At 46.8% G+C, this 24787-nt stretch overlaps 1 protein-coding gene across 3 annotated transcripts in view; it reads left to right on the plus strand.

The window, feature by feature from the left end:
- NAPRT (nicotinate phosphoribosyltransferase) overlaps window positions 1-2062 on the plus strand; it is a 189740-nt gene extending 187678 nt beyond the window's left edge. For all 3 annotated transcript variants that reach the window (XM_069220891.1, XM_069220889.1, XM_069220890.1), the window contains one exon: window positions 668-2062. In XM_069220891.1, the coding sequence (XP_069076992.1) occupies window positions 668-733 (66 nt within the window). In that variant the 3' untranslated portion in view covers window positions 734-2062. The remainder of the gene's footprint in view (window positions 1-667) is intronic.
- Window positions 2063-24787: the final 22725 nt, after the last annotated feature.

Genomic DNA, 24787 nt, shown 5'->3' on the forward strand with positions numbered 1-24787 from the left:
TAAATGGATGGCTGAATAGGTAGATGGATAGGTGAAAGATTGGCAGAGGAAAGAGATGGATAAGTGGATGGACAGGTGAAAGAATGGAAAGTAAAGGAATGGATGGATGAAGGCTGGATGGATTGATTGGTGGATGACAGTGGATGGATTGTTGTAAAGAGGAACGATTGAATTATGGATGGAAAAATAAGTGCATGTAAGAGTGTAAAGTTGAACTAGTGGATCAGCAGGCGAATGGAAGGATGCAGGGATGAATAGATAGATGCTTGGATGAAAGTGACAAGGGGAGCTTCCTAGGGAGAGGTCGGCTCACTTGTTTCGGGTCGTTAGAAATACTTGCAGTTACTGTGATGAGCCCTGGTGTGGTCCCTAGAATATAATTAAAAGACCTAAACAGGACATAAACAACAACACAAGACGCATGTACATTCAAATTGTGCTTGTTACGGTGCACTGCGTGAAGCCCCGCCGCAAACTCATGTTCTGCAAAAGTGGGCAGTCTCCTCTCACCCCACTAGTGACCTTGGTGGCATTTTGAGAAAGCCCTCTAAGCGATAGACTTAAACCTCCATGTCCTAAACATGCCATGCACTTTAAACACGTGTATTTAAGATGGGACCATCTTGTTTGACATCTTTTTATATGACTTCTATTTTTTTGCATTCAGGTTGCTCTCAGTGAGAAGTTGTATCACCTTCTTAATAACCTCCGAAGGACAAGCCACCTCCAGTGATTCCGGGGTGACTTCGCATCCGTGGCATCTACACTGGCCTCCCCGTATGTCGACGAGTGGTTCTCAGGCTTTGTAGCTGGCCTGGTTCTCTTCACCAGAAGAGCCCTTCAGACGTCTCATTTCAGAATGACCGTAGCACCAGTGTTCAAAGCTAAGATGATCAGATAAACGTGTGGCCTTTTAAAGACTTTTACTTATTTTCTAAAAATAATACTGTTTTATGCACTGCCCATAAATATAAAATCCATCAAACATTTCTGCCTCACTCCCCTGGGCTTGTTACCGGGTGAAAAGGATAAAGACTGCCTGATTAAAATATGCCTGATGTACGTTTGAAGTCTGACAAAGTTCATCTTTACCCAAGTAATTTGAGTTAGAATTATATAGTTCAACAAATCCTATTTTTCACCTTAGAACGCCAATGCGTATTCCAGTCACTTTCTCAACTGAGCTATTAGTAAATGAATGGAGCCAAAACATATAGACTATATGGATGGAGCACATCCTATATAGATGTAGGATTTGTTCAACTGTATACTTCTAACTCCTGGGTAAAGATGACATTTTTCTCAGACTTCAGATGTAAATCAGGCATATTTTTAAAAGATTGTTTTATTGTCTAGGTGAGCTAGCAATCATGAAAATTAACTGGACTATTTGATGGGTGACTTTCCTTTTGTCTAGTGCAGGTCTTTGGCTCAACTGATGAGACACTGTGAGAGGAGAGTCGCTATAATTTGCAATAATGTCATTTATGACCGGGATTATGAAGTTTAGTTTGTTCACATGTGACCACATCAAAAAAGGCTCACTTTGGAGTAATTTATTAGTATGGCTTTTACTAGTTGGGTGGAGGATCCTTCTTTATTGTTCATTTTTGTCTTCCACAATCTGATATGAAGGTCATTTAGATCTGCCTTGTTATAGAGGTAACTTTCAGATAACATTTCACACAAATGTCAGCAGACACTTGTGAGCTCACCCCTTTCTACCTCATGTTCTCTCGATTCTCCCACGTCTTTTCATCCTTGCGTTGCTGACCTCTGTAGTATGGAGAGTAAATTAGAGTAGAGAAGGCTCGAGGTTCTGTGAGATAAGAGCCTTGGGGATTACTGTTTACCTTGGGTTGTGTACCATGTAGAACAGTGGTTCTTAACTTGTGTCCTATGAGCGCTGGGGGTCCGCGAGGCCTACTTAGGGAGTCAGAATCTGTCTTACAAAATTAAATATTACTTAAAAATAAAATCAATAAAGTATGTACAAATAAAGCAGAACAATTTGAAAGCCCTTTCTATATTTGGTTGTGAATTAAACTAAATATTTCAATAATTTAGCACTTGTATTGTGTTATTTTGTATTTGTGTGATGTGTTTTGAGGTTCAAATTATAGAAATTGCTTTGGGCGGGAGTCCCTGGCTTCGAAGAATGACTCAGTGGGGTCCCCGGATTCCAGAAATGTTTCAGTGGGATCCACAGATTTCAAAAGGTTAAGAACCGCTGATGTAGAGGGCCTGTAGGTCGTGGGTCGGTACTGTTGCTTACAAGTGAAGTTATGTTGGAAGTGTGGTGTGTCTGTTTATGTATTTGAGTACACAGAGCTGCGCATACATATACGTGAGCCTTCTGAAGTGCTGATGCTCTATATCTGATAGAGACATCTAGTCGCAAATTCCTTACCTTTCAATTAACCCAGGTGTCAGAGTGGATCCGAAATATTTTCTGTGATCAGTATCCCTGTGTGCAGGTAGGTGGCGTCATTCGGTTCTGAGCGTCGTACTTGCCGGAAGTGACGTTGCATTCACCTATATAGGCGCCACCTTAGCACGCAGACGTCACTTTTTTTTCCGCGCCAGTTATCACTGATTTGGGAAGAGCTAGCCCTCTGTCGGTTTCTGACATTTTTTTTTTGACGTTTTGTCTAATTCTTTTTGCGGTCTGTCGATGATGTCCTTGAGGAAGACAGGATTTAAGCCGTGTGGTGCCTGTCACCATGCAGTGTCGGTTATAGACCCCCATTTGGTCTGTTCAGGGTGTCTCAAGTGCGACCACAACTCCATGCTCGGGTTGCCTGGCCATGGCACCGAAGGCTTTGAGGGAGCGGGCCCTGAAGGTGCTAGTGTTCCGACAGGCCTCACTTCGGAGGTCATTGTCGTGATCGAGGAGAAGGTCGCGGGACTGCTCCAGGAGCCCAGAGTCCTCTTTGTCCCATTTTAAGTCCTCTGGACACTCTGGGAAGAGGCACAAGAAACATAAGAAGTGGAAGTGTGCTTTGACTTCTCCTTTTCCATCGGCGAACGCAGCGAGTAAGGAACAGCTGCGTTCCCGCCACAGTTTCTGCAGAGCCTTCGTCTGTGTCCTTGCATTTACGGGAGCCAGAGCAACCCCCTCTCAAGCAAAGGAGTTTTACAGGGCCATGGGCTGCATATTTGAGCGGGCTGACCCATCTGGAGTGCCTTCAGGCTCCCCTGGGTTGGAGGGGCCCCATTGGGTTCCGCGCCGTCTGCCTCGGCTCCAATGGGGTCCCCGTGGATCCAATCTCTGATCCGGACTGGCATTGTTCGTGCCACTGCAATCTTCCCTAATGCTGATGCTCCTGGCACCGCCAGTGCCCACTGGTGGCGCCAACCCCATTCTGACTCCAGATGACTCAGAAAGACGCTGATTCTGATGCCAACAGAACTCATGGGCTCTAGCTTGTCACCTGAGCCCTATTCGGAAGGGCTAGACCTGGGAGAAGAATGGGATGGGTCACTGGACCCTTCAGATACCAGAAGGATCAGTGGACTGGTGTGAGGAACTGGGAGAATCCAGTGGACTGGTTACTTCTTTAGATGCTTTCTACCCCCTACCGTGGCTACGGAGGAGGGAGCATGTTATGCAATGGTGGTGAATAGGGCAGCGGAGTTACTCAACCTCGAACTACCCTTGATGGCAGTCAAGAATTACATCTTGATGGAAGTGCTTCAGCCCGACGCTTCCTCTTCTGAACCCCTGCTCCTGTTTAAGGAAGCACTGACAGACGTCCTGCTGGGAACCTGGTCCAAGTCCAGCACAGGGGCTCCTGTGAACTGGGTGATTGGCCGCTACCATCGCCCCGCCCCAGGGAACCCATCTTTCCTCACCAAACACCCTACCCCGGAAAGCTTGGTGGTCCAGTCTTCCATGGCATGTTCCCTGTCGGTCTCCCTGACAGGGAATCCAAGAGGATGGATGCCTTTGGCAAGAAAATGTTTTCTTCTACCAGTTTGGCATTGCAGTCGGTGACCACCACATGCCTTTTGGGCCGCTACTCCCACACACTGTGGGACACTGTTGCACGAGTGATGCCACAGGTCCCAGAGGAGGCCCGGGCCATTCCCTTCTAAGCGGTCCAGGGCGGGAGAGATGTAGCCTTTTTCACCATCGGTTGTGGTTTGGATACAACCGTCTCGCTGTGCGGAGCATTTTGGTTGACGGTGCTTCGACGTCATGTCTGGTTGAGGATGTAGGAAAGTGCCCCTTTTGGCATGGTTAATACCCCCTCCCCCCAACACATCTCTCACACACATATTTTGCCTGGTACCACGCCTCAGCACCAGTGTTCTTTACCAAAACTGTACCATTGCTTCCACATTTGGTACACCCCTGGCACACAGCTAAGTCTCTTTTAAAAGATACCAGTGGTATCAAGGGCTGTGACCAGGGAGGGTCCTTTAGGGCTGCAGCATGTATTGTGCCACCCTAAGGGGCCCCTCAACTAACACATGCACACTGCCATTGCAGCTTGTGTGTGCTGGTGCGGAGAAAAGGTAAAGTCAACATGGAATCCCTCTTGGGGTGCCATGCCCACCGATCACTGCCTGTGGCATAGGTAAGTCACCCCTCTAGGAACCCTTACAGCCCTAAGGCAGGGTGCACTATACCACAGGTGAGGGCATAGCTGCATGAGCGATATGCCCCTACAGTGTCGAAGCCCATTCTTAGACATTGTAAGTGCAGTGTGGCCATATTCAGTACATGGGCTGGGAGTTTGTCCATGATGGCTCCACTAAAGACTGGGAAGTTTGGTATCAAACTGCTCAGCACAATAAACCCACACTGATACCAGTGTTGGATTTATTGTAAATGCACACGGAGGGCATCTTAGAGATGCCTCCCTGTATTTTACCCAACCCTTTAGTGCAGGACTGACCAGTCTGTGCAAGCCTGCCTCTAACAGACAAGTTTCTGACCCCATGGGGTGAGAGCCTTTGTGGTCTCTGGGGTCAGAAACAGTGTGCTCTGGGTGGAGGTGCTTCACACCTCCCCCTGCAGGAACTGTAACACTTGGTGGTGAGCCTCAAAGCCTCAGACCTCCTGTTACAGTGCCCCAAGGCATTCCAGCTAGTGGAGATGCCCGCCCCCCGGACCAAGCCCCATTTTTGGCAGCAGGTCCGGCGGGAAAATCAGGTAAAACAAGGAGGAGTGACCACTTAAGCTGGGACCACCCCTAAGGTATCGAGAGCTGAAGTGACCCCCTCCTTGCTGAATCCTCCATCTTGGTTTGGAGGAGAGGGACCAATAGGGATAGGAATGTGCCTCCCTCCCCAAAGTGAGTGGGGACAGTAAGGGTGTAGCCACCCTCAGGGACAGTAGCCATTAGCTACCTCCCCCTGACCCCTGTAATGCACCTAACTCTAGTTATTTAGGGGCTCCCCTGAACCTTACTCACCAGATTCCTGGCAACCTCAAGAAGAAAGGACTGCCAAGCCGACCCCAGCAGTGAATACTCCAGGGACAACTGACTTGGTCCCAGCCCTACCGGCCTGTCTATAGCTTCAAAGACCCCTGGTCCAAGAAGGCGATGCATCCTGCAGGATCAGCGATCTCTACAACCCCCCAGAGGACTGCCTGCCCAACAGAGGACTAAGAATTCCAGAGGACAATGGCCCTGTCTAGAAGAAACCCTCCAACAGGACTCCAGAACCACCCCGGATCCACAAGCCCTGGCCACTCTGCACCCGACACCCACAGCCTGAGTCCAGGTGCCCAAAGGTCCAGAGAAGGCCCACAGGCGATCCTGACCTCGAGTACACCCTGGGTTGACCCCTCCCAGCCAACACAACAATGCCTGCAGCCAGAGGACCCCCCTGACTGCGACCGGATCCAACGAAGATACCTGACGCCCTAGAGGACCCCTGCAGCTGCAGCCCTCTGGCCTTGGGGAATCTGACCGATGGTCCAGCGGGTGCCTCCCCTACCTGTCCAGCCTTTGGTTTCCCGGAACTGACTCACTGGACCCAGCTTGCAGCATCTTTTGTGACCCCTTGGGTCCCCCTATTGAAAAGCATAGGGCACCCAGCTCTGTGTTTGCACCCTGCACCTGGCCACCCCTGTGCCACTGAGGGTGTGTTTGGTGTGATCCTGTGCCCCTCCCCCAGTGGCTGACCTAAACCCCCCAGGCCTGCGTCCTGGAACGATGGGTACTTACCTGCAATCTGCCTCCTACTGAGCACTCTACAGTCCTCATAGGACTCCATTGTAAACCCAACGCCAACTTTGACCTCTGCACTCAGCCGGCCCTGTGTTGCTGGTGGTGCACTTTTGCGGTCAGCCTAAACTTTGACCTGTGGACATCCTAATCCCCGAAGACTGGAACTGTAAGTCTTGTACTTACCTGTTAACTGTGCTAATATGTCATCACCCTGGATCCTATTGACTCCTATGAAAAATTGCACTGTCAACTTTTGAAATGGAAAAGTGTTACTTACTTGTAAACTGCTTTATCTACAAAAACCAAACAAAGTACAATTGATAGACATGCTTGATGCCTATTGACAACTGTACTTACCTGCAACAAAGTTCGTATGGTTCTAGTAATAAAGTAACCTGATATATTTTTGCTATATAAAAACTATTAGCCTGTAGTTAGTAATTGAGTGTGTGTCTCATTTATTGACTGTGTGTGACAAGCAAATGCTTTGCACTACCCTCTGATAAGCCTAACTGCTCCACCACACTACCACAAAAGAGAGCATTAGTATTTTCTACTTAAGCCTCTGTTAAGCCTCTGGAGATCCACTGGACTCTGTGCATTTTTTATATAGTATATACAGAGCCAGCATCCTACAGAGCACATCTAGCTTTTCGAGGGGATGTCCTGGCAAACCTCATGGACATGCCATTTGATGGTAGCTGTCTCCTCAGAAAAGGCAGATTTGCCGCTGGCGTGCTCTAATGACTTGCAGGTTACAGCCAAGTCCTTGGGTCTTTCAGTGGCCCCACGTACTCAGTCTGCCTTTTGCCCCTTTAGTGGATATGAAAGGGGCATGCCACTGCACCAGCCCTATGCCAACCACCGTCCTTCGCAAGCTCCCCCAGCTTTACGCAGGTGCGGTGCATACTGACCCCGCAGGTAAGGTAGCTAGAGGTCAGCCACAACCACCAAACCTCTGGCAGCTTCAGCCTCTAAGCGCTCTTAATCTGACCCTAAAAGATCATGAGTGTCCAGTTGGTGAGAGAATCAGTCATCATCTCCACCACTGGCAGTCCATATATCGGACAGGTGGATCTTACAGATCATTTAGAGTGGCTACTCCCCTTCGAACCCTCTCCTCACCCTATACCTCCAACACGATTAGATGACTGGGGATCCTTTGATCTTGTTCCACGAAGAACTCTTAGCTCTCTTAGCCACTGGATCCATAGACAGGGTTCCGATATCCGAAGTAGGCAGTGGTTGTTATTCCTGCTACTTTCTGATGCAAAAAAAAGAACAAGGGTCTTATCCTAGACCTCTGAACCCTCAATCTGTTCCTAAAACAGGAGAAATTCAAGATGTTTACTTTGGCTCAGGTCTCATATGTCCTAGACCAATGAGACTGGATGGTGATGTTAGAATTGCAGGACGCATATTTCCATATTCCCATCCTGCCTGCCCACAGACGTTCTCTGTGGTTTACGATAAGACCACAAGCACTTTCAATTTAGTGTGCTTCCCTTTGGCCTTACCAGCACCCCTCAGGTATTCACCAAGGTGATGGTGTTGGTTGAAGCTCATCTGCAGAGATCAGGGGGTGCAAGTCCTCCCCCCTGTCTTGATGACTGGCTGTTCAAGGCGGGCTCACTCTAGACTGTCGTCTCCCACCTCCAGACTATGGCGGACCTCCTGCATTCGCTGGGGTTCACTATAAATGTGCCTAAGTCATACCTGACCCCCTCTCAGATGCTCCATTCCATCTGGGCTGTTCCGGACACAGTCCCATTTCGGGCTTATCCTCCCGAGCAGTGAGTCTAGGGTATTAAGGCTATGATACTGCTGTTTCAGCATCTATTTTTGATTTCGGGAGAATGACTGAAGCTGCTGGGCCTCAAGGCTTCCTGCATCCTGCTACTGACTCATACCAGATGGCATATGCAGGCTCAGCAGTGCGACCTGAATTCCAGTGGGCACAGCATCAGGGTAATCTGTCTGACATGGCTAGATCTCGAAAGGAAGTGCAATAGGTCTGCAGTGGTGGCTGACGAACCTCGATTGGCTCAGAGGCCTTTCCCTTCCCCAAACAGGTATCATAGTAATGACAGATGTGTCACTCCTGGGGTGGTTTGACCATCTGGGAGAGGTGGAGGATGAAAGGACGCTGGTCTCTGACAGAATCAGAACTCCATGTCAGTTTCCTGGGGCTCCAAGCGTTCCGACTGCCATTGAAAGCCTTCCTACTCTCCATCAAAGAAAGGCTACTGCATGTGTCGACGGACAACACTACCATGTGGTGCTGTAACAAACAGGGTGGAGTTAGGTTATGGGCCCTTTGTCAAGAGGCTCTTTGTCTCTGGACATGGCTGGAACAGCAGGGCATATCCCTGGTGTTCAACATCTGGCAGGTTCTCTGAACACCAGAGCCGACAAACATAGCCGCTGGTGCCTTGCAGATCACAAGTGGCATCTCCATCTGGAGGTGGCGCAGGGCCTCTTTCAGCAGTGGGGAGAGCCTTGGTTAGATCTGTTTGCCTCTGAAGAGAATGTGCAATGTCAGCAGTTTTGCACGTTGGAGTTTCCAAGGCAGCTCTTGCTTGGAAACGCTTTTCACCTCGAGTGGAGCTCAGGCCTCCTGTACACCTTTCTGCCCATACCACCCAAGTCATCCTTGTGGCTTTGTAGTGGGCACAGAGAGTCTGGTATCCCAAGTGAGCTCATCAGTCCTCCGATTAGGATGCCCCTTCAGGAAGATTTTCTGTTGCAGCAGCAGGGACGGGTCCTCCACCCAAGCCTGTCAACTCTCTGCTTTCTTGTGTGGAGATTGAGCGGCGACAGCTGACAGCCTTCAACCTTCCTCCCAAAGTATGTAATGTTATTTTGGCAGCCGGTCGTCCCGCCACCAAGAAGGTGTATGCCTGCCGTTGGAAAGAATTTGTAAATGAGTTGTGCAGAAAAGTCTATCAACCCTGTCTGTGATATTCTTTTTTTTCCTTCTTACCCTTGCCCAGAAGGGCTGTCCTCTGGGTACTCTTAAGGGCTATCTTTCCGCCTGCCTGCCTACTTGTGGCTGCCTGACCAACCCTCTCTCATAAATCCCCTATTGTAAACAGTTTCTTTAAGGGATTGTGCATATGCTTACCCCTTCACAATTCATTATACCTCAGTGGGACCTCAGTTTGGTTCTCACCTACCTAATGTGTGCTCCTTTTGAGCCTCTGCATAATTGTCCGTTCCGGCTGCTTACCATCAAGACAGCCTTTCTAGTGGCAATAACATCAGACCAGAGGGTGAATGAGATGCAGGATTCGTCGTCCAAGCCTCCATTCCTTTCTTTTCCCAGACAAACTGGTGCTTCGCACTAGAGCCTCTTTTCTCCCAAAAGTGGTGACTCCGTTCCATGTGGAGCAGTCGGTCACCTTGCCCACCTTTTCGCTCCTCCACATTCATCTAAAGAGGAGTGACTCCACCGTCAGGACCCAAAAAGAGCGTTGTCATTCTACCTTGACCGCACAATAGAGTTCAGAGTGGAAGACAAACTCTTTGTGGGTTATGTTGGAGCAAACAGGTTGGGCAGTACAGAAGCAAACCATTTTGCGCTGGGTCATTCTCTGTATATAAAGATCTGCTATATTTTGGCTCAAAAGCAGCCTGCTGAGGGCTTGGGGGGCCCCTTTCACCAGAGAAACAGCTGTGACCAATGTATTAGCACATGGAGTCTCAGTCCTGGACATCTGCCAGGTGAGTCTTACAGACCAGGTGGAAACGTGAGCACCCCTGCAAATGTTTACCAAACTCTACTGCCTGGACAGTCGGATCTGCCAGGATGGGCATCCTGCTGAATTTACTTGTTTATTTGCCACAACCCACTGCTGGAGATGGTACTGCTTGGGTATGTATTCAAAGGTAAGGAATATGCGGCTAGAAATCTCTAACAGATAAACAAGTTACTTACCTTCAGTAACACATTATCTGATAGAGACAATATTTAGCTGCAGATTCCCAACCCACCCACCCATTCCTCACAGCTCTTCGGACATATTTCTAGGGTTAGGGATTATCCCTTTCAGGACCCTAGTTTGAACACATCAATGTCAGTGCGCTTTATGGCTCTGCGCTCCTGGCGTGGAAAGTCACGAAAAGTAACTGACGTCCGCACGCTGAGGTGGTGCCTATGTAGGTGACCCAAATATCACTTCTGGAGTGTGATGACACGTGGAACCAAACTACGCCACCTACTAGAGTACAGGGGAACTGCTCACGAAAAAATTTCTGGATGCAGTCTGATCCCCAGGGAAATTCAAAAGTAAGGAATCTGCAGCTAGATATTGTCTCTACCAGATAATGCGTTACCGAAGTAACTTGTTCATTGGGCCAATAAGTGCATGGTACGGGTGAGTATTGTCTTTATTAAAAGGTTTCCATATCCCTTGAGAGGCGTAAAACACTTTGCGGATGGGCACTTAAGTATCTACTCCACTTTTGTTATGCATGGTTGGTAGAACCTTGTTTGTATAGTAGCCTTTGTGGGAATGGGTTTAAGTGTAGTGGGTAAGACTGAGGAGTGTTCCCAAGTTACTCCAGCTAATTTGTAGCTGTTCTGAAGCATGGTGTTAGAAATAGGGTCTCTAGTTGGAAGAGGTATACCCCCTTGTCCAAATAGGGACCTCAGGCATAGTCCGGGTAAGTCACACACACAATCTAACTTATCCTGTGCCCACCCTCTAGTAGCTTGGCACTGAGCAGTCAGGCTTAACTTAGAAGGCAATGTGTAAAGTATTTTTGCAATAGATCATACAGTAACAGAGTGAAAACACCAAAAAATACAACACACAGCTTTAGAAAAATATAGGATATTTATCTGGTTAAATTAAGGTCAAAACGGCAAAGATTCAATAAGCACAATTTGAAATATCACTTTTGCAAGATTGAAAAGTCTTAAATCTTAGAAATTGACAGTTGTCTCTTGTTTGCACAAAGTACCTGGTTTGCATCAAAAATAACATGCATGGAAACCATAGAGGAGGAGATGCGTGGAAAATTAGGGTGTGCATTGGTTTTTCCGGTGCTGCATAGATGATGCGTTGTTTCTTTCCACGCTGCAAGCGGCTTGCGTCGATTTCCACCTATCTGTCATCCCCCTCACTGAAGTCAGGTACCAAATCTACAGGTGTTTTGGCATTTCCCTCAGCACTGGACATAGTAGTTTTGCTGCCACCACTGGACTCTACTTGCTGTGCTTTTAAGTCCGGTTCCTTCAGACTCAGTTCATGAGCCAATAAGATTTTTCTTTCTGCCAAGGCTCTTTCAGCCCCAGCTCTTCTCTCCTCCACCAGGGCTTTGTCAGCCTCAGCTCTTCTCTCCTCTGCAGCCAGTTGAGCTAGCCACAGCCTCGGGTCCCTCTCAGCCTGTCTGTCCCTCAGTTCCTCAGGGGACAGGGTGTGGGAGGAGACACTGCTTCCCGCACATGATCCAGTAGGGGACCCCCCTCTCTGTGGGCTCCCCTCTCTCCTCTAGAGCCACTGCTAAGTCATTTTCCTCCTCCTCCTTATTATCCTTCTCAGGACCATCACCCTTTTGATCCTCTACGGCTTCCCTTAGCCAGCGTGCTTCCTCATAAGCATTTAGGGCACCCTACAGGTCCTGCTTGATGGAACTCTTTGTCACAGACAGCCCTCTATCTTTGCAGAACTGCCTCAGCCTAGCCTTGCTGAAGGCTTCAGTAGAGACAATGTCCATCTCATTGTAGTCTGCTGGGAAGTTGGAATCCCAAGTTGGAATCCCTTTACAATCAGTTAAGGTATCACAGGCGCAACACAAAGTCCCAAGTTTATGAAGGAGAGGTAGGATTCAAATTTGGAAAAATGACCAATGGAGAGAAAAAAGGAGAAACAGCTCGTAATAACCTTTAACTGTGGGTAGGTAGCTATTGTATGTCAATGCACAAACATAAGTCCTAGCCTCACTGCTGATCACCAATGTTAGAAATGGGGTCTTTAGTTGGCAGAGGTATACACCCTTGTCCAAATAGGGACCACAATCCTAGTCAGGGTAAGTCGCACACAATCCAAATGATCCTGTGCCCACCCGCCGGTTGCTTGGCACTGAGCAGTCAGGCTTAACTTAGAAGGCAGTGTGTAAAGTATTTGTGCAATAAATAGTACAGCAACGCAGTGAAAACACCACAAAAATACACCACACAGGTTTAGAACAATAAAGGATATTTATCTGGTTAAATTAAGGTCAAAACGATAAAGATTCAATAAGCACAATTTGAAATATCACTTTTGCAAGATTAAAAAGAGTCTTAAATCTTAGAAATCTACAAGTGTCTCTTGTTTCCACAAAGTACCTGGTTTGTGTCAAAAATAATACGCAGGGAGACCGCAGAGGAGGAGATGCAGGGTGTGCGTCAGATTATCCGGCAAGGCACAGACTAGACATTGTTTCTTTCCACAGTGCAAGGGACTTGCATTGATTTCCGGTGCAAAGGCTTGGTTCTTCAGTGAGATGTGGGGATCTTTTTGACGCCCAGGGACAATGCGTGAAAATCCGGGCCGTGCGGGATGAAGTCACAGGCGTTGCGTCGATCCGGTAGGCGATGCGTGGCATTTTCTGTCGCACGGCAGTCGCTGCGTCTGTTCTTCACTCAAACGCAGGCTCAGTCGTTCCGGTTCGGCTGTGCGTCGATCGGGTAGGGCTATGCGTCGATTTTCCAGCCACAAGGCAGGTGCTGCAGCGAGTCTTCACTAGGAAGTCGGGCTGCATCGTTCCAGGTCAGCTGTGCAACGATTTTCTCGTTGCAAGGCTGGCTGTGTGTCGTGTCCGGCAAGCTGAGCAGCGATTTGCGGTGCACAACGAGTTCCTTGAAGAGATTAAGTCTTTTTGGCCATGACACTTCAGAAAACAGGAGGCAAGCTCAATCCAAGCCCTTGGAGAGCACTTCTCAGCAAAGTCAGAGGGCAGCAGGGCAACAGCAGCCCTTCTCAGCAAAGCAGTCCAGATGAGTCGTTTGGGCAGCCAGGCAGTTCCTCTTGACAGGTTGCAGGTTCAGGTCTAGAAGTGTCTGAGTTGGTAGGGTCAGAGACACATAGACCCAAAGATGCCTTTGAAGTGGGGGAGACTTCAAAGAGTGGTTTTGAAGTACACAAGTTCCCCTTTCAGTACAATCCTGTCTGCCAGGGTCCCAGTAGGGGCTTTGGCAGTCCATTGTGTGAGGGCAGGCCACTAGACTTTGAAATGAAAGTGTCAGGCCCCTCTACCCTTCCAGCCCAGGAAGACCCATTCAGTATGCAGATGAGTGCAGGTGTGACTGAGTATCCTGTGTTTGTGGTGGCCTGGGTGAAAAGCAGTCAGCCAGCCCAGATGTGGATTGGAGATAGGCTGTAAGGCACAGATGGATTTTAAGTGTAGAGAAATGCTCACTTTCTAAAAGTGGCATTTCTAGAAGAGTAATATTAAATCCGACCTCACCAATAGGCCGGGTTTTCTGTTACCATTCCCGCCATATTAAATATGACCTGGTTACCCTTTTCAGATCAGAATCTACCACTCAAACAGTATGTGAGGGCAGACCTAATGCTAGCCTATGAAAGGAGCAGGCCTCACAGTAGTGGAAAATGAATGTAGAATTTTTCCACAACCAGGACATGTAAAACACGTGTACATGCCCTGCCTTTTACCTACATAGCACCCTGCCCCCAGGCATTACTTAGGGCCTACTTTAGGGGTGACTTATATGTAGAAAAAGGGGTGTTTAAGGCATGGCAAGTACTTTTAAATACCAAGTTGAAGTGGCAGTGAAAATGCATACACAGGCCTTGCAATGGCAGGCCTGAGACATGGTTAAGGGGCTACTTAATGTGTGTGGCACAATCAGTGCTGCAGGCCCACTAGTAGCATTTAATTTACAGTCCCTGGACACATGTAGTGCACTTTACTAGGGCTTTACAAGTAAATTAAACATGCTAATTAGATATGAGCCAATGTTACCATGTTTTTAGGGAGAGAGCACATGCACTTTAGTGGTAAATTGTCCAGAGTCCTAAAGCCAGCAAAAACGAGGTCAGAAAAAGAGGAGGAAGGAAAAATGTTTGGGGTGACCCTGCAGAGAGGCCATTTCCAAAACATGGCTTGTAGCAGAAGGATGTGTGAGGGATATTCACATCTATACATATCTTCTATAATTATCTTACCAATATTACAATTTCTGGCACCTGGATCAGTGAGGTTCAGGACTGGGTTCATCCAGAACCGCCACCAGTACACCTTTGGTTGTGCGTCTACCCAGACATAGACAAGGCTAAACACAAGAAAAATCAAGTACCACACAGTCGCAGGTAGAAATCTACCAGAATATCATAGTCCGAATATGATTGGACATCAATATTGTGCCCTTGATATCTTTACAAAAATTAATGTACACCCAAGATGTTTATGTAAACTACATTCAGTACACAATATGTTATCGTGGATGACATTTCACTCTAGGCTATCATGAAGTACAACCAGGGGTTGCGGGGTGGGGGGGGGGGGGGAGTGAGTTGGGGGGAGTGAGAGGGGAGTGAGTCGGGGGGGAGCGAGTCAGGGGGGGAGCTAGTCAGGGGGGGGGGGGGGGGGGAAGCAGGCAGGCATGCGGTTGGGGGATCTAGCGGCTGCAGACTACTGGCTTTATCCTGCAAAAAGAAGAGCAGCCTGAGGGTCACCATTGCTAAAGAGGTTAGCGGACTGGATAGGCCTCGGGACAAGCTGCCAGTAGGCAGCCTCCCTTCAGCGATGCAGGCATAAAAGTCTGTTCCACTAGAGCTAGTCTCGCGCCCGCCATCGGACTTGAGATAAATCACACAGGAGGTTAGAAATCGTGCCTTGGCAGTTTTCCAAGTCATGCACAGGACTGGGGTCCCAACATTTCCATTCCTGATGAGGGCCTCCTCGTAAGTAGGCTGAAGCATTGATCATAGGCCATATCCTCGGAATACATTACATTGACTGTGTACCATGCACATTTATCATGTGAATAAGTGACCTATGCAACCGTTCTGTTACTTTATTACTGCGCTACCACTTCCTTCGTTATATACACTTCAAGCTGCACCAGCAATGCGACCACAACTCAGCCTCGCCATCTTACACGTGCCACCCATTCACCGCACCGTGCACGTGAAATAAAAGTACTTGTAAGTAGATCACATACTGAAGGCTTCTCAAGCCATTGCTCCGTGCATTTTGGGTTGCAGAGCAGTTATAAAATGGTTGTGACAAGTATTATCATTGTCCTTGGAAACATGGGAAGCAGGTGTGACTGCAGAACAGCCGCACTGCTAAGTACCGCCACCTCGGGCTTTCGCTTTCAGGGACAGTGAGGTGGGGCAGGCAGAGCTTACCCTAGGAGGGTGGTGTGGAGAAGAGGGCCTAGGTCAGCTTGCAGATGTAACACACTAAATGCTCAAGCTGAAAGAAGAAGGAAGGCTTTATTTCAGGGACATTCTTTCTTACTTGTTTTAAGGCATAATCATCAACCAGTCAGTGGTGGACCTTGAAACTCAACTTGGAGCCTGATTGGGTCTGAGATCTAGTCTCGCACTTTCATTTCACTCGTCAGGTGGTTGCTCTTCAGTGTTTGAGGGAAGGTTGACAGTGTGAGGCTTTATCAGCGGTGCGGTCACCAGCCTTTGCACAATAAGATCATGAAGCCATTCCTGATGCTCACCTCTACAGATGCCGTCTTCAAATGCCACCTCTGGCAGGGGGAGCCGAAAGAGTCATCACTGGATCCAGATAGCACGAACAAGCGACATCAGGGGTAGATGGAGGTAATGCAGTAAAAACAATCCAATAAGTGATAGATCCTCTCTGCCCTGGGAAAGCTGCCAACATGTTTTGGGACCTCTGCTACTGCCCTGTACACTAAAACAACATACGTGTAGAATATGCTGGTTAGTTTGTTTGAGTTGGATTCTCCAGATACTTAAAAATGTGAGCAAATTGAAGAACATTTTGCATTAGCAGTTTATAGGGGACAGATATGTCGGCCCCAAAGTCCAGGAGCTACTACAGGAAATTGACAGTGGTTGGAGATATGAGTTTGGCCAGGATGCTGCCATGGACGCCACTATCTTCAACAGAATGGAGTGTCTGGGAGGTTAACTTCAAATATTCACTAAATGGTTGATGAGATGGAGCAACACATTGGAGGATGCTCCAGACACCTGTAAAGTAAAGGTGAACAAGGTACAGAAGGAATTGAAGAAAAAGAAGCTCGAAACCTGCTTCAGAAGGGAAAATCTACATAATCATTTGGGTAATTTTTTTGAAAATTAAACTATCCCATTTTCTCCCGATCAGAGGTCTGATTGTTTTGAAATATTTTTTTTTTTAAAATGTAATAGCACTGGCTGGAATTGTCTTTTTGGGGAACATGTTTATTTTTATTTTTAAGTTTAAATAATGTTATGTGGTGCAACCATGCACCTTTAACAGTAAAACTCCAGAGCGCGGTAAGCACATCATCCTCGCACTTAATATACAGAGTGCAAGGCTTCTGGCAGTACACCAAACACAGATAGAAAAGTATAGAAAATACAATGGTGCCATGGCAATGTGCATCTGGTTGCAGTTGAGGTCCAATCTCTTCATCTGAAAGACCCAGATCGTAATATGTTAACCAGTTTCCCCAAACCTTGTAAAATTTGCGGGAGCATCCCGTGCTCTTGTAGTTGACTTTCTCTTTGGCCATTTACATGTCCAACCCCTTCTTCCATTCCTGTAGAGGAGGAACTTGTGCCCCCCCCCCCACTGTTTATCAACATCTATCTTTGCCACTACTAAACTAAGGTTGCTGAAAAGGAGTTTGGCCCGTGGGGCATCTACATCATTCAGAATGGTGAGGAGGGTGTATTTTGGCTGTGGGTGCAATTGTAAACTTCATCGTAAAGCATCTACATCTGGTCTTATCTGTGCCTAATACCAGTAGTGGGTTCTATGCTGCTCCTTACTTTATAAATATGTTTCACTGTGGCATCTTAGCATGCTCAGTGGCCACAGAATCTGGTAGTTTTTGTAGGTATGGAATGATGAGGATGCCATGTTTTGGTTCCCTGCGTGCAGCATGGGGTGGGATCCATGTGAGGATTCTTTGGTCAACAGTTCCTGCCAGGACGTTGGGCTGACTGGAAAAAAACTTACCTGCTCGGTTCATCGCCTGTCGAGCTTCTTTTCAGTGTTGAATTGCTGCAGATAAACAACAACATAGCCCTTGAAATAAACCTGAGACCAATGGCGGAAAAAAGCAATCTGAGGTGGAGTCTGTCATAATATATTTTTAGTTACACCAGACAACACAGTAACTTCAAAACCAAAACTAGATAGCAGTAGTGTATAGAGCATGTGAATCTACAGAATTACACGCTGTAAATAACTGTTACATGTAAGTAATGCTTCCCTTACCTTGGGGGATGCAAGCTGTTTATGTGGTGATGTTGCAGGCTCTCCATTGTGTGTACCAATATTTTAGCTTGGACAGAGGTGAATAGAGAAGAGAACTCTTCAGGAATTTATCTACCACACTGGGTTCTCTATTTCTTTTTCTGGGGGGGGGGGGTGGTCATGGCAGGTTGTGCAATAGGAACTGTTACCCAATGTCGTGTAATTTACACTTCTGATGAACTTTAGACCGCTCCGGTTTTGGAACAATTATTTAGGATTAGTGTGCACATTCTATTTGTAGCAGTGGTATTTCCTCCCTTAGGGTGGAGGACTGTCACCCCCTCCCCGCTGACAGTTATTGATCATGGTCAATTCATCAGGACCAGACTTCCTGATCTACACGGTGATTGGGAAGGTGTTGGGGATAGTGGTGATCAGTAAGCAGCCACTTCCAACAGTTAAGAAATGTATTAACTAATACCTTCATGCAGTGGTATTGAGACTGACCACAATAGGGCCGGTGTCTTGGCCCCCTTGGGTTTAACCAGACACCACTCCAAATTTAGCTGGCTCGAGCCACAAAGTTTTGTGGTGCTTAGTATGTTCAGTAACCTACCCCGTCTCTGACACCATGGAGGTTGCCCATGATTGACAGTTACCACTAGCGGCAAGAAACATGTTGACCCACCTACGTACAACCTCTTAAGCTGATACAGATCATTATCTCTGTCTTCTGCCTCCACTATTAGTTTTTAATATAGACAAGAGGACCCACATATTAAAATTGTTAGGATACCTTTTAGCCTATTTTAATCCCTTTTTTACTCACACCAGTCTACACTTAAGAGCCCATACACCTATACTCTACATTTGGCATAGAACAAAAGATCTCCGGCAAAGAGCCCCCTTGGGCACTGCAGCGCCGGCCCAATGAGGCGCACGCCCTATGATGAAGCATGACACCCATACGGGACTGTGAGGGCTCTTGCTCCCGAGCAATCAGATACTTTGTATTTGGTAGCGCAGTTTCCTCACTGACCCGTAGTCTGCCTTTCTCTTACTACTTTTTCTACTAAGGAACTGCATACTCCCTTGCGTTGCTTCTCTCATGCTGCCTGGCATTATCAGCAGCATGAGAGAAGCGTCAGGATTGGTTAGGGGGAGCGGCTCCGAGATTCCTTGGAGCCTCGGACTACAGCAGGGCCGAACATGAGGACGAGGTAGAGGGTAAGTTGGCTATTTTCTGTTTTTTAATAAAATGGCTTTCATACCCACGTGCAATTGCAGGCAGTGTGAGAACTCGTACTGCCCTGGTTATGCCTCCGCTCCAGAGCTCTCAGTCGTGGCCCATTATAAACGCTTGTAATAAAGGATCACAACTGAGAGCTGTGCTGCTTCTCACAGTGCCTGGAAGTGGGTCAAACATTTCGCCCCGCCATTTTTTTTAAAGTAAGGGGCTGCTACTGCTTCTAGGATTTGACACGTAGTGTACTGCACACTGAGTTTCTGGTATTACCCTTTAACTTTGTTGACTGCGGTTGACCTTTTATGAAATGAGTAATTTAAACCGCATATTCATTAAAAAAAAATCTTTTGTTTCCTAAATCAGTTCTTCAAAGTTATCTTAAGAATGGTGCAAGGCCCCAGTACATCTCAGGAACACCCTTCATCAGAGGCTACATTTTAATCAACATGTAACATAGCCTGTAACAGAGATGTAATGCTTGTGGTACCTCCATCCTAATATTTGAGCCAACCTTCTCTTTACATCAGAATGAATACGAATAAATATCTTACATTTAAAGTTCTTATGAGGTCAGTCTTCATTCTGAAAAACAATGAAACCTGAAAATGTACATAAAAAATACTAGATACTAAAATTAAGCCAGTTGAAAACCATTCAGACCAATAAACAATGATTACCAAAGAAAAGTTTTGTGTACACAATCACACACATCCAAGCTGGTGTTAGGAATACGGCTGCCTCTGCGGACATACAGGCACGGGTGAAATTCAGGGGGTGATTCCGAGTCTGGCATTCTTGAGACCGCCAGACTCGGGGTGGCCATCGGACGCTGCGGTAGTGGCGGTCCGGTCTGCCACATTCTGACTGCAGCCGATATGCTGCGGTAATACCACCAGGCTGGAGTCCGCCTCCAGCCTGACGGTCCCAGTGGTTGTAATCCACCAAGGCAGCACTACAAGCTGCACTGCCTGCCGGATTATGAGTTCCATTCTGCCAGCCTTTCCATGGCGGTTCACACCGCCTTGGAAAAAGCTGGTGGAATGGGGCTGCTGGGGGCCCATGCACTGGGCATGGGCAGGGCAGGGCAGGGGCCCCCATGCACAGCCCCGTTGCGTGAAATGCGCGACGGGTGCTGCTGCACCGCCACATTGGCGCCAGCTCGATTCCGAGCCGGCGACAATGTTGAGGCCCTCTTCACCGCAGGGCTGCCATGGAGTCCACGAGGAATCTACTGACTCTATCTCCGGTATTAAGACTTGGTCTAGAAGAGACTGCAAAGTCTGGACAATTCACCTTCTCTCCATGGAAGAAGGAATCTTCCTTTTCCAGGATGTGTATGTGAAAAGTGAGATGAAGCCTAAAACTGCAAATTTCTAGCCTCAAACTACTAAACAATGCTAAACCTTCCTAAAATAAAGGTACTTCTGTTTATATCACTATGATCTCTATTCAGATTTCGTTAATGTCCCTAGACTTCAGTGGGGTTCGGCAGAGCAAGCTAGGTGAAAGTATTTTTGCAATATTGATAAATGACCTTCTTTTTCAAGTAGCTTTTCAGTATTGAATATTCAATTTTGTATCCTGGGTGGTTTTATTATGTGTCAGCAGATTTCAAGTATGGCCAATAAACTGCCTAAAACTATAGAGATGTGGGACCACTAGACCTCTGAATCAGGACGACAGGTGACAGGCAGGGAATATCTCTAAATGTCCACATTGATCGGCTTGCCTTTAGTTCTTGTAACTTTTACTGAGCTACCTCAAAACTGGTTCTGCTGATTTTGTAGTATGAAGATCTAGTATAATGTATCATAACAAAACTAAAGTGTTTTTTTTATTTGTTCTTCTGTAAAGTGCTCTGATCCCCATGGGTTCTGGTCCATGCTATCTAAACTCCCAAAAATATTTTAAAAAGAAAGGCCTGCATTAGAGCTCTCATCATCTAACGTGGGATTTTGCATGTCAAAGGGATTGGGGGGTGGAATGCAAAATGAGGTTTTCCTGTGCTATTCCTGGCTTCAACCATGAAGGGACTCTCCTCCCCCCCCCCTTCATTAAGGGGAATGGCTTTGCCAATCCAGGCCACCAGCTGTTGACATTCAGTTTTTTTCTTCCTCAGTGTAGCAGTTTGCATCTAGATTAACTCTGAGGCATGGCCAAGGCGCAAGGCTGGATATTTGAAAAGACTTTCCAGTACCTTGTCACATGTTACATACAATACCAAAAGCACAATTTAGAAGTTCAAAAAGTAATGATTTGTCCTGCGTTTGTAAGAAATTACGTAAATCTTATAATAAAGCTAATAATAGCGGTCACCAAATAAAATAAAATCTAATAGAGACATTCTAGTTGCAGATTCCTTACCTTAGAATATACCCCAGTCTGACGCCTGGGGGAAATTCTAAGGTAAGGAATCTGCAACTAGAATGTCTCTACCGAATATTTTGTTAACAAGTATTTTTATCCCTTGGGTAATGGAACTGTAAACACACAATGTATCACAAATGCAAGCATAGAAACATGATACCTAGGGAGTGAGTCCTTTCTAGTGGATTGTCAAAGTGGCACCCTTGTGTAGAAGCAGCTTTTCACTTGAATGATACACACAAAGATTTGGAGTGCGAATGTTGCAGGGTAAAGGGGATCTTTGGTGCTCTTCTTTTCTAGGAAGTACCAGATGACTGGAACCAAGACATCATCATCAGGATTCCAAAGAAGGGAGCATCAACCAACTATAACAACAAGCATAGAATCACCTTTCTGTCAATCTTGAGTAAAATGCTAGGGAAACTCATTATACAGTGCATTTCTGATGCCATGGACAGGCAGCTAAGACAATAACTGGCTGGGTTCTGCAAAGGCAGAGAGTGTGTTGGTCAGATCCTTACACTACATAACATCATAGAGCAGTGCACTGAGTGGCAGGTACAACTATACATCAGCTTCATTGATTTTGAGAAAGCCTTTAACTATCCACCGTGGCAGCCTCTGGTGTACACTGAGAGCCGATGTCAAACTGCAGCAGCTCGTTCTTCCCACCAAGGGCTTCTATGATAATTTTACCTGTGAGGTGGGAGATAGTGAGTATAGTTTGGAAGTCAAGAATGGTGTGAGACAGGGACGTGTGATGTGAGCGTTGCTCTTCCATCTAGTCATCGACTGGGTGATGCAATGTACAACTAAAGACCAAGCCAGAGGCATCGGATGGGCCTTATTCACTACACTGGAGGACCTTGACTATGCAGATGTTCTAGCCTCGCTTGCCGATGCACCAGCATATGCAGGAAAAGATGTCTCACCTCAACATCTATGCAAAGCAAATGGGCCTGAAGATACACACAAAGAAATCAGAAGTTATGACACTCAATATCCCAAACCCTTCACCAATCAAGGTGGATGGAGAGGACCTAGCCATGACTGAAGAGTTCACCTACTTTATCATTACTGTCAGACATGATGGAAGGGGAAACAGTGACATCAAGAACAGGCTGAACAACCCCAGGAATGCCTTAAGGATGCTTAAAGGTATGTGGAGATCATCTCAGTACAGCACAAACACCAAGCTGAGGCTTTACCAAAGCTGTGTTCTGTCCACACTCTTGTCAGACTTCTACACCTGTAACTTGAGAAGAATATTGCACATTTTCTGGCCGCCAACTATCTCCAAACAGCACCTGCTCACCAGGTCCAAGCAAGAGAGCATGGACAGCATTATTATGAGAAAAATATGCCAATGGATATGACACACCATCAGAAGAGAACAAGACTTCAACCCATTAACAGATCTCCACCAGACCCCAAATGGCATAAGAGAAACTCTTTACTTCTTTTATAACTACTGTGGTAACTTACCGTGGTATGTGCTCCTATTTTTTCTGTGTTTCTGACTTTATTGGGTCCCCATCTACCTAACACCTTAGATAGCAAGGTGTTTTGGATTGTTATTATCACTATGTTTCTAATACATCCATTGCTTCTACATATTGCTGCATACTGTATGGGGGTGTGCACCTATCTATAGTCACTGCTACCACTGTCATCGCTAGAATGGGTGCAGTTGGGATTGTTAGTGGTGCTGGAGTAGATGAGGAGAACTGTGACTTGTTTCCCTCTACCCTGGATGCTCCCCTTGATGTCAATAAGAATAGTGCAATGTTAAAAAAAAAACTCTGAGGGTAAGTGTATTGTTCATTAAAAGATGCAGTCAAATGTGTTTCTATGTACTTTTGAAAGTACGGGTCCTTGGTCATTCCTTCGTGGCAAAAGCTTCCCAGCATGTAAAGGCAAGGAACGGATAAACTAATTACTCAATCAGTCAGCATCTGTATAGCACAACACTGTCCCCGCTAGGGGTATCTGGGCGCTGTGGGTGCAACGTCTCTGTCGAAGAGTTTCCCTGCAGTCCACTGGACAGTAGAAGTGTTGCAGGAGGAGCAGGCACGAGGACCTGCTCCGTGGGGGTTGTGCGGAGGCCTCCATTATGTAGGTCTTGGGTGGGATGGCGGGGCTCTGGGTGGCGGGAGGAGGGACATGGCTGGCAGAGGGAAACAGTGGGAAGAGGGAAAAAAAGAACAAAAAAAGGCAAAATGGAATACAGAAAAATGAGAAGAAAAGGCAAAAAAAAGTGCAGAACTAGCAGAAAAATTAGCAGAAACAGGCAAAATAAAACAAGCATAAAAGTCAGAAAAATGAGCTGGAAAAGGCAAACTAGAGTGCAGAAACAATGAACAGAAAGAAGAAAAATAGCATGCCGAAAAAAACAGAAAAACAAACAGAAAAACAAGAAAAGGAGCAGAAGAGGCAGAAGAAACTATCAGAAAAGGAGCAGAAGAGTGGCGGGAGAAGGAAATGGCTGGAAGAGGGAAACGGTGGGAACAGAGAAGAAAGCAGAAAAAGGCAAAATGGGGTGCAGAAAAACTAGAAGGAGCAGAAGAGCGATCAAAATAGGAGCACAAAAGAGAAAACAATTGCAGAAAAGGGCAAAATAAAGTGCAGAAAAATGAGCAGAAAACCAGCAGAAAGGCAAAATAGACTGCTCAAAAGGAGCAGAAAAGGTTGAAAAGGAGCGGAAGAGGCAAAAAACGAGCAGAAAGGGCAGAAATACAAGAAGAAAAGGAGCAGAAAAAACAAGCGGAAAAGGAGCAAAGAGACAGAAAAAATCAGCAGAAGAGGCAGAAAAAAACAAAAGGAGCGGAAGAGGCAGAAAGACGAGCAGAAAACAAGTAGAAAATGAGCAACAGAAGGTAGCGGTCTGGGGGCGAGTTGGACATGAGAACTGTCGCAGGGGGAGCTTCTCAATTGGGTTGTGTGGCGGCCTCCATCAAGTAGGTCCTGGGGGAGGGTGGGGTGCTGGGTGGTGGGAGGAAGGAAATGGCTGGTAGCGGGAAGAAAGAGCAGAAAAAGGCAAAATGCAGTGCAGAAAAACTAGAAGGAGCAGAAAAGCGATCAGAAGAGGAGCACAAAAGGCAGAAAAAAATAGAAGAAAAAGGCTAACTAGAGTGCAGAAACGGCAGAAAAATGAGGAGAAAACGAGCAAAAAGGCAAAATAGACTGCTGAAAAGAAGCACGAAACGGGCAGAAAAGGCAGGAAAACAAAAAAGGAGCAGAAAAGGCACAAACAGAAGGCAGCAGAGGGAGGCAGACTGCGGGCAAGCTGGACAGGAGAACTGTCGCTGGGGGAGCTGTCTGGAGGACCTGCTCAATGGGGTTGTGTTGCGGCCTCCATTAACTAGGTCCTGGGAGGAGGGAAATGACTGGAAGAGGGAAACAGCTGGAAGAGAGAAGAAAAGAGCAGAAAAAGGAAAAATGGAGTGAAGAAATGCAGACAACGAGCAGAAGATGAACAGAAAAGGCAGGAGAATGAGCAGAAAAATTAAAGTGCAGAAAAATGGGCAGGAAAACAAGAAGAAAATGAGCAGAAGAGGCAGAAACATGAGGAGAAAAGGAGCAG

Source organism: Pleurodeles waltl, chromosome 2_2 (genome assembly GCF_031143425.1).
Source record: "Pleurodeles waltl isolate 20211129_DDA chromosome 2_2, aPleWal1.hap1.20221129, whole genome shotgun sequence".
NCBI classification, from domain to species: domain Eukaryota; kingdom Metazoa; phylum Chordata; class Amphibia; order Caudata; family Salamandridae; genus Pleurodeles; species Pleurodeles waltl.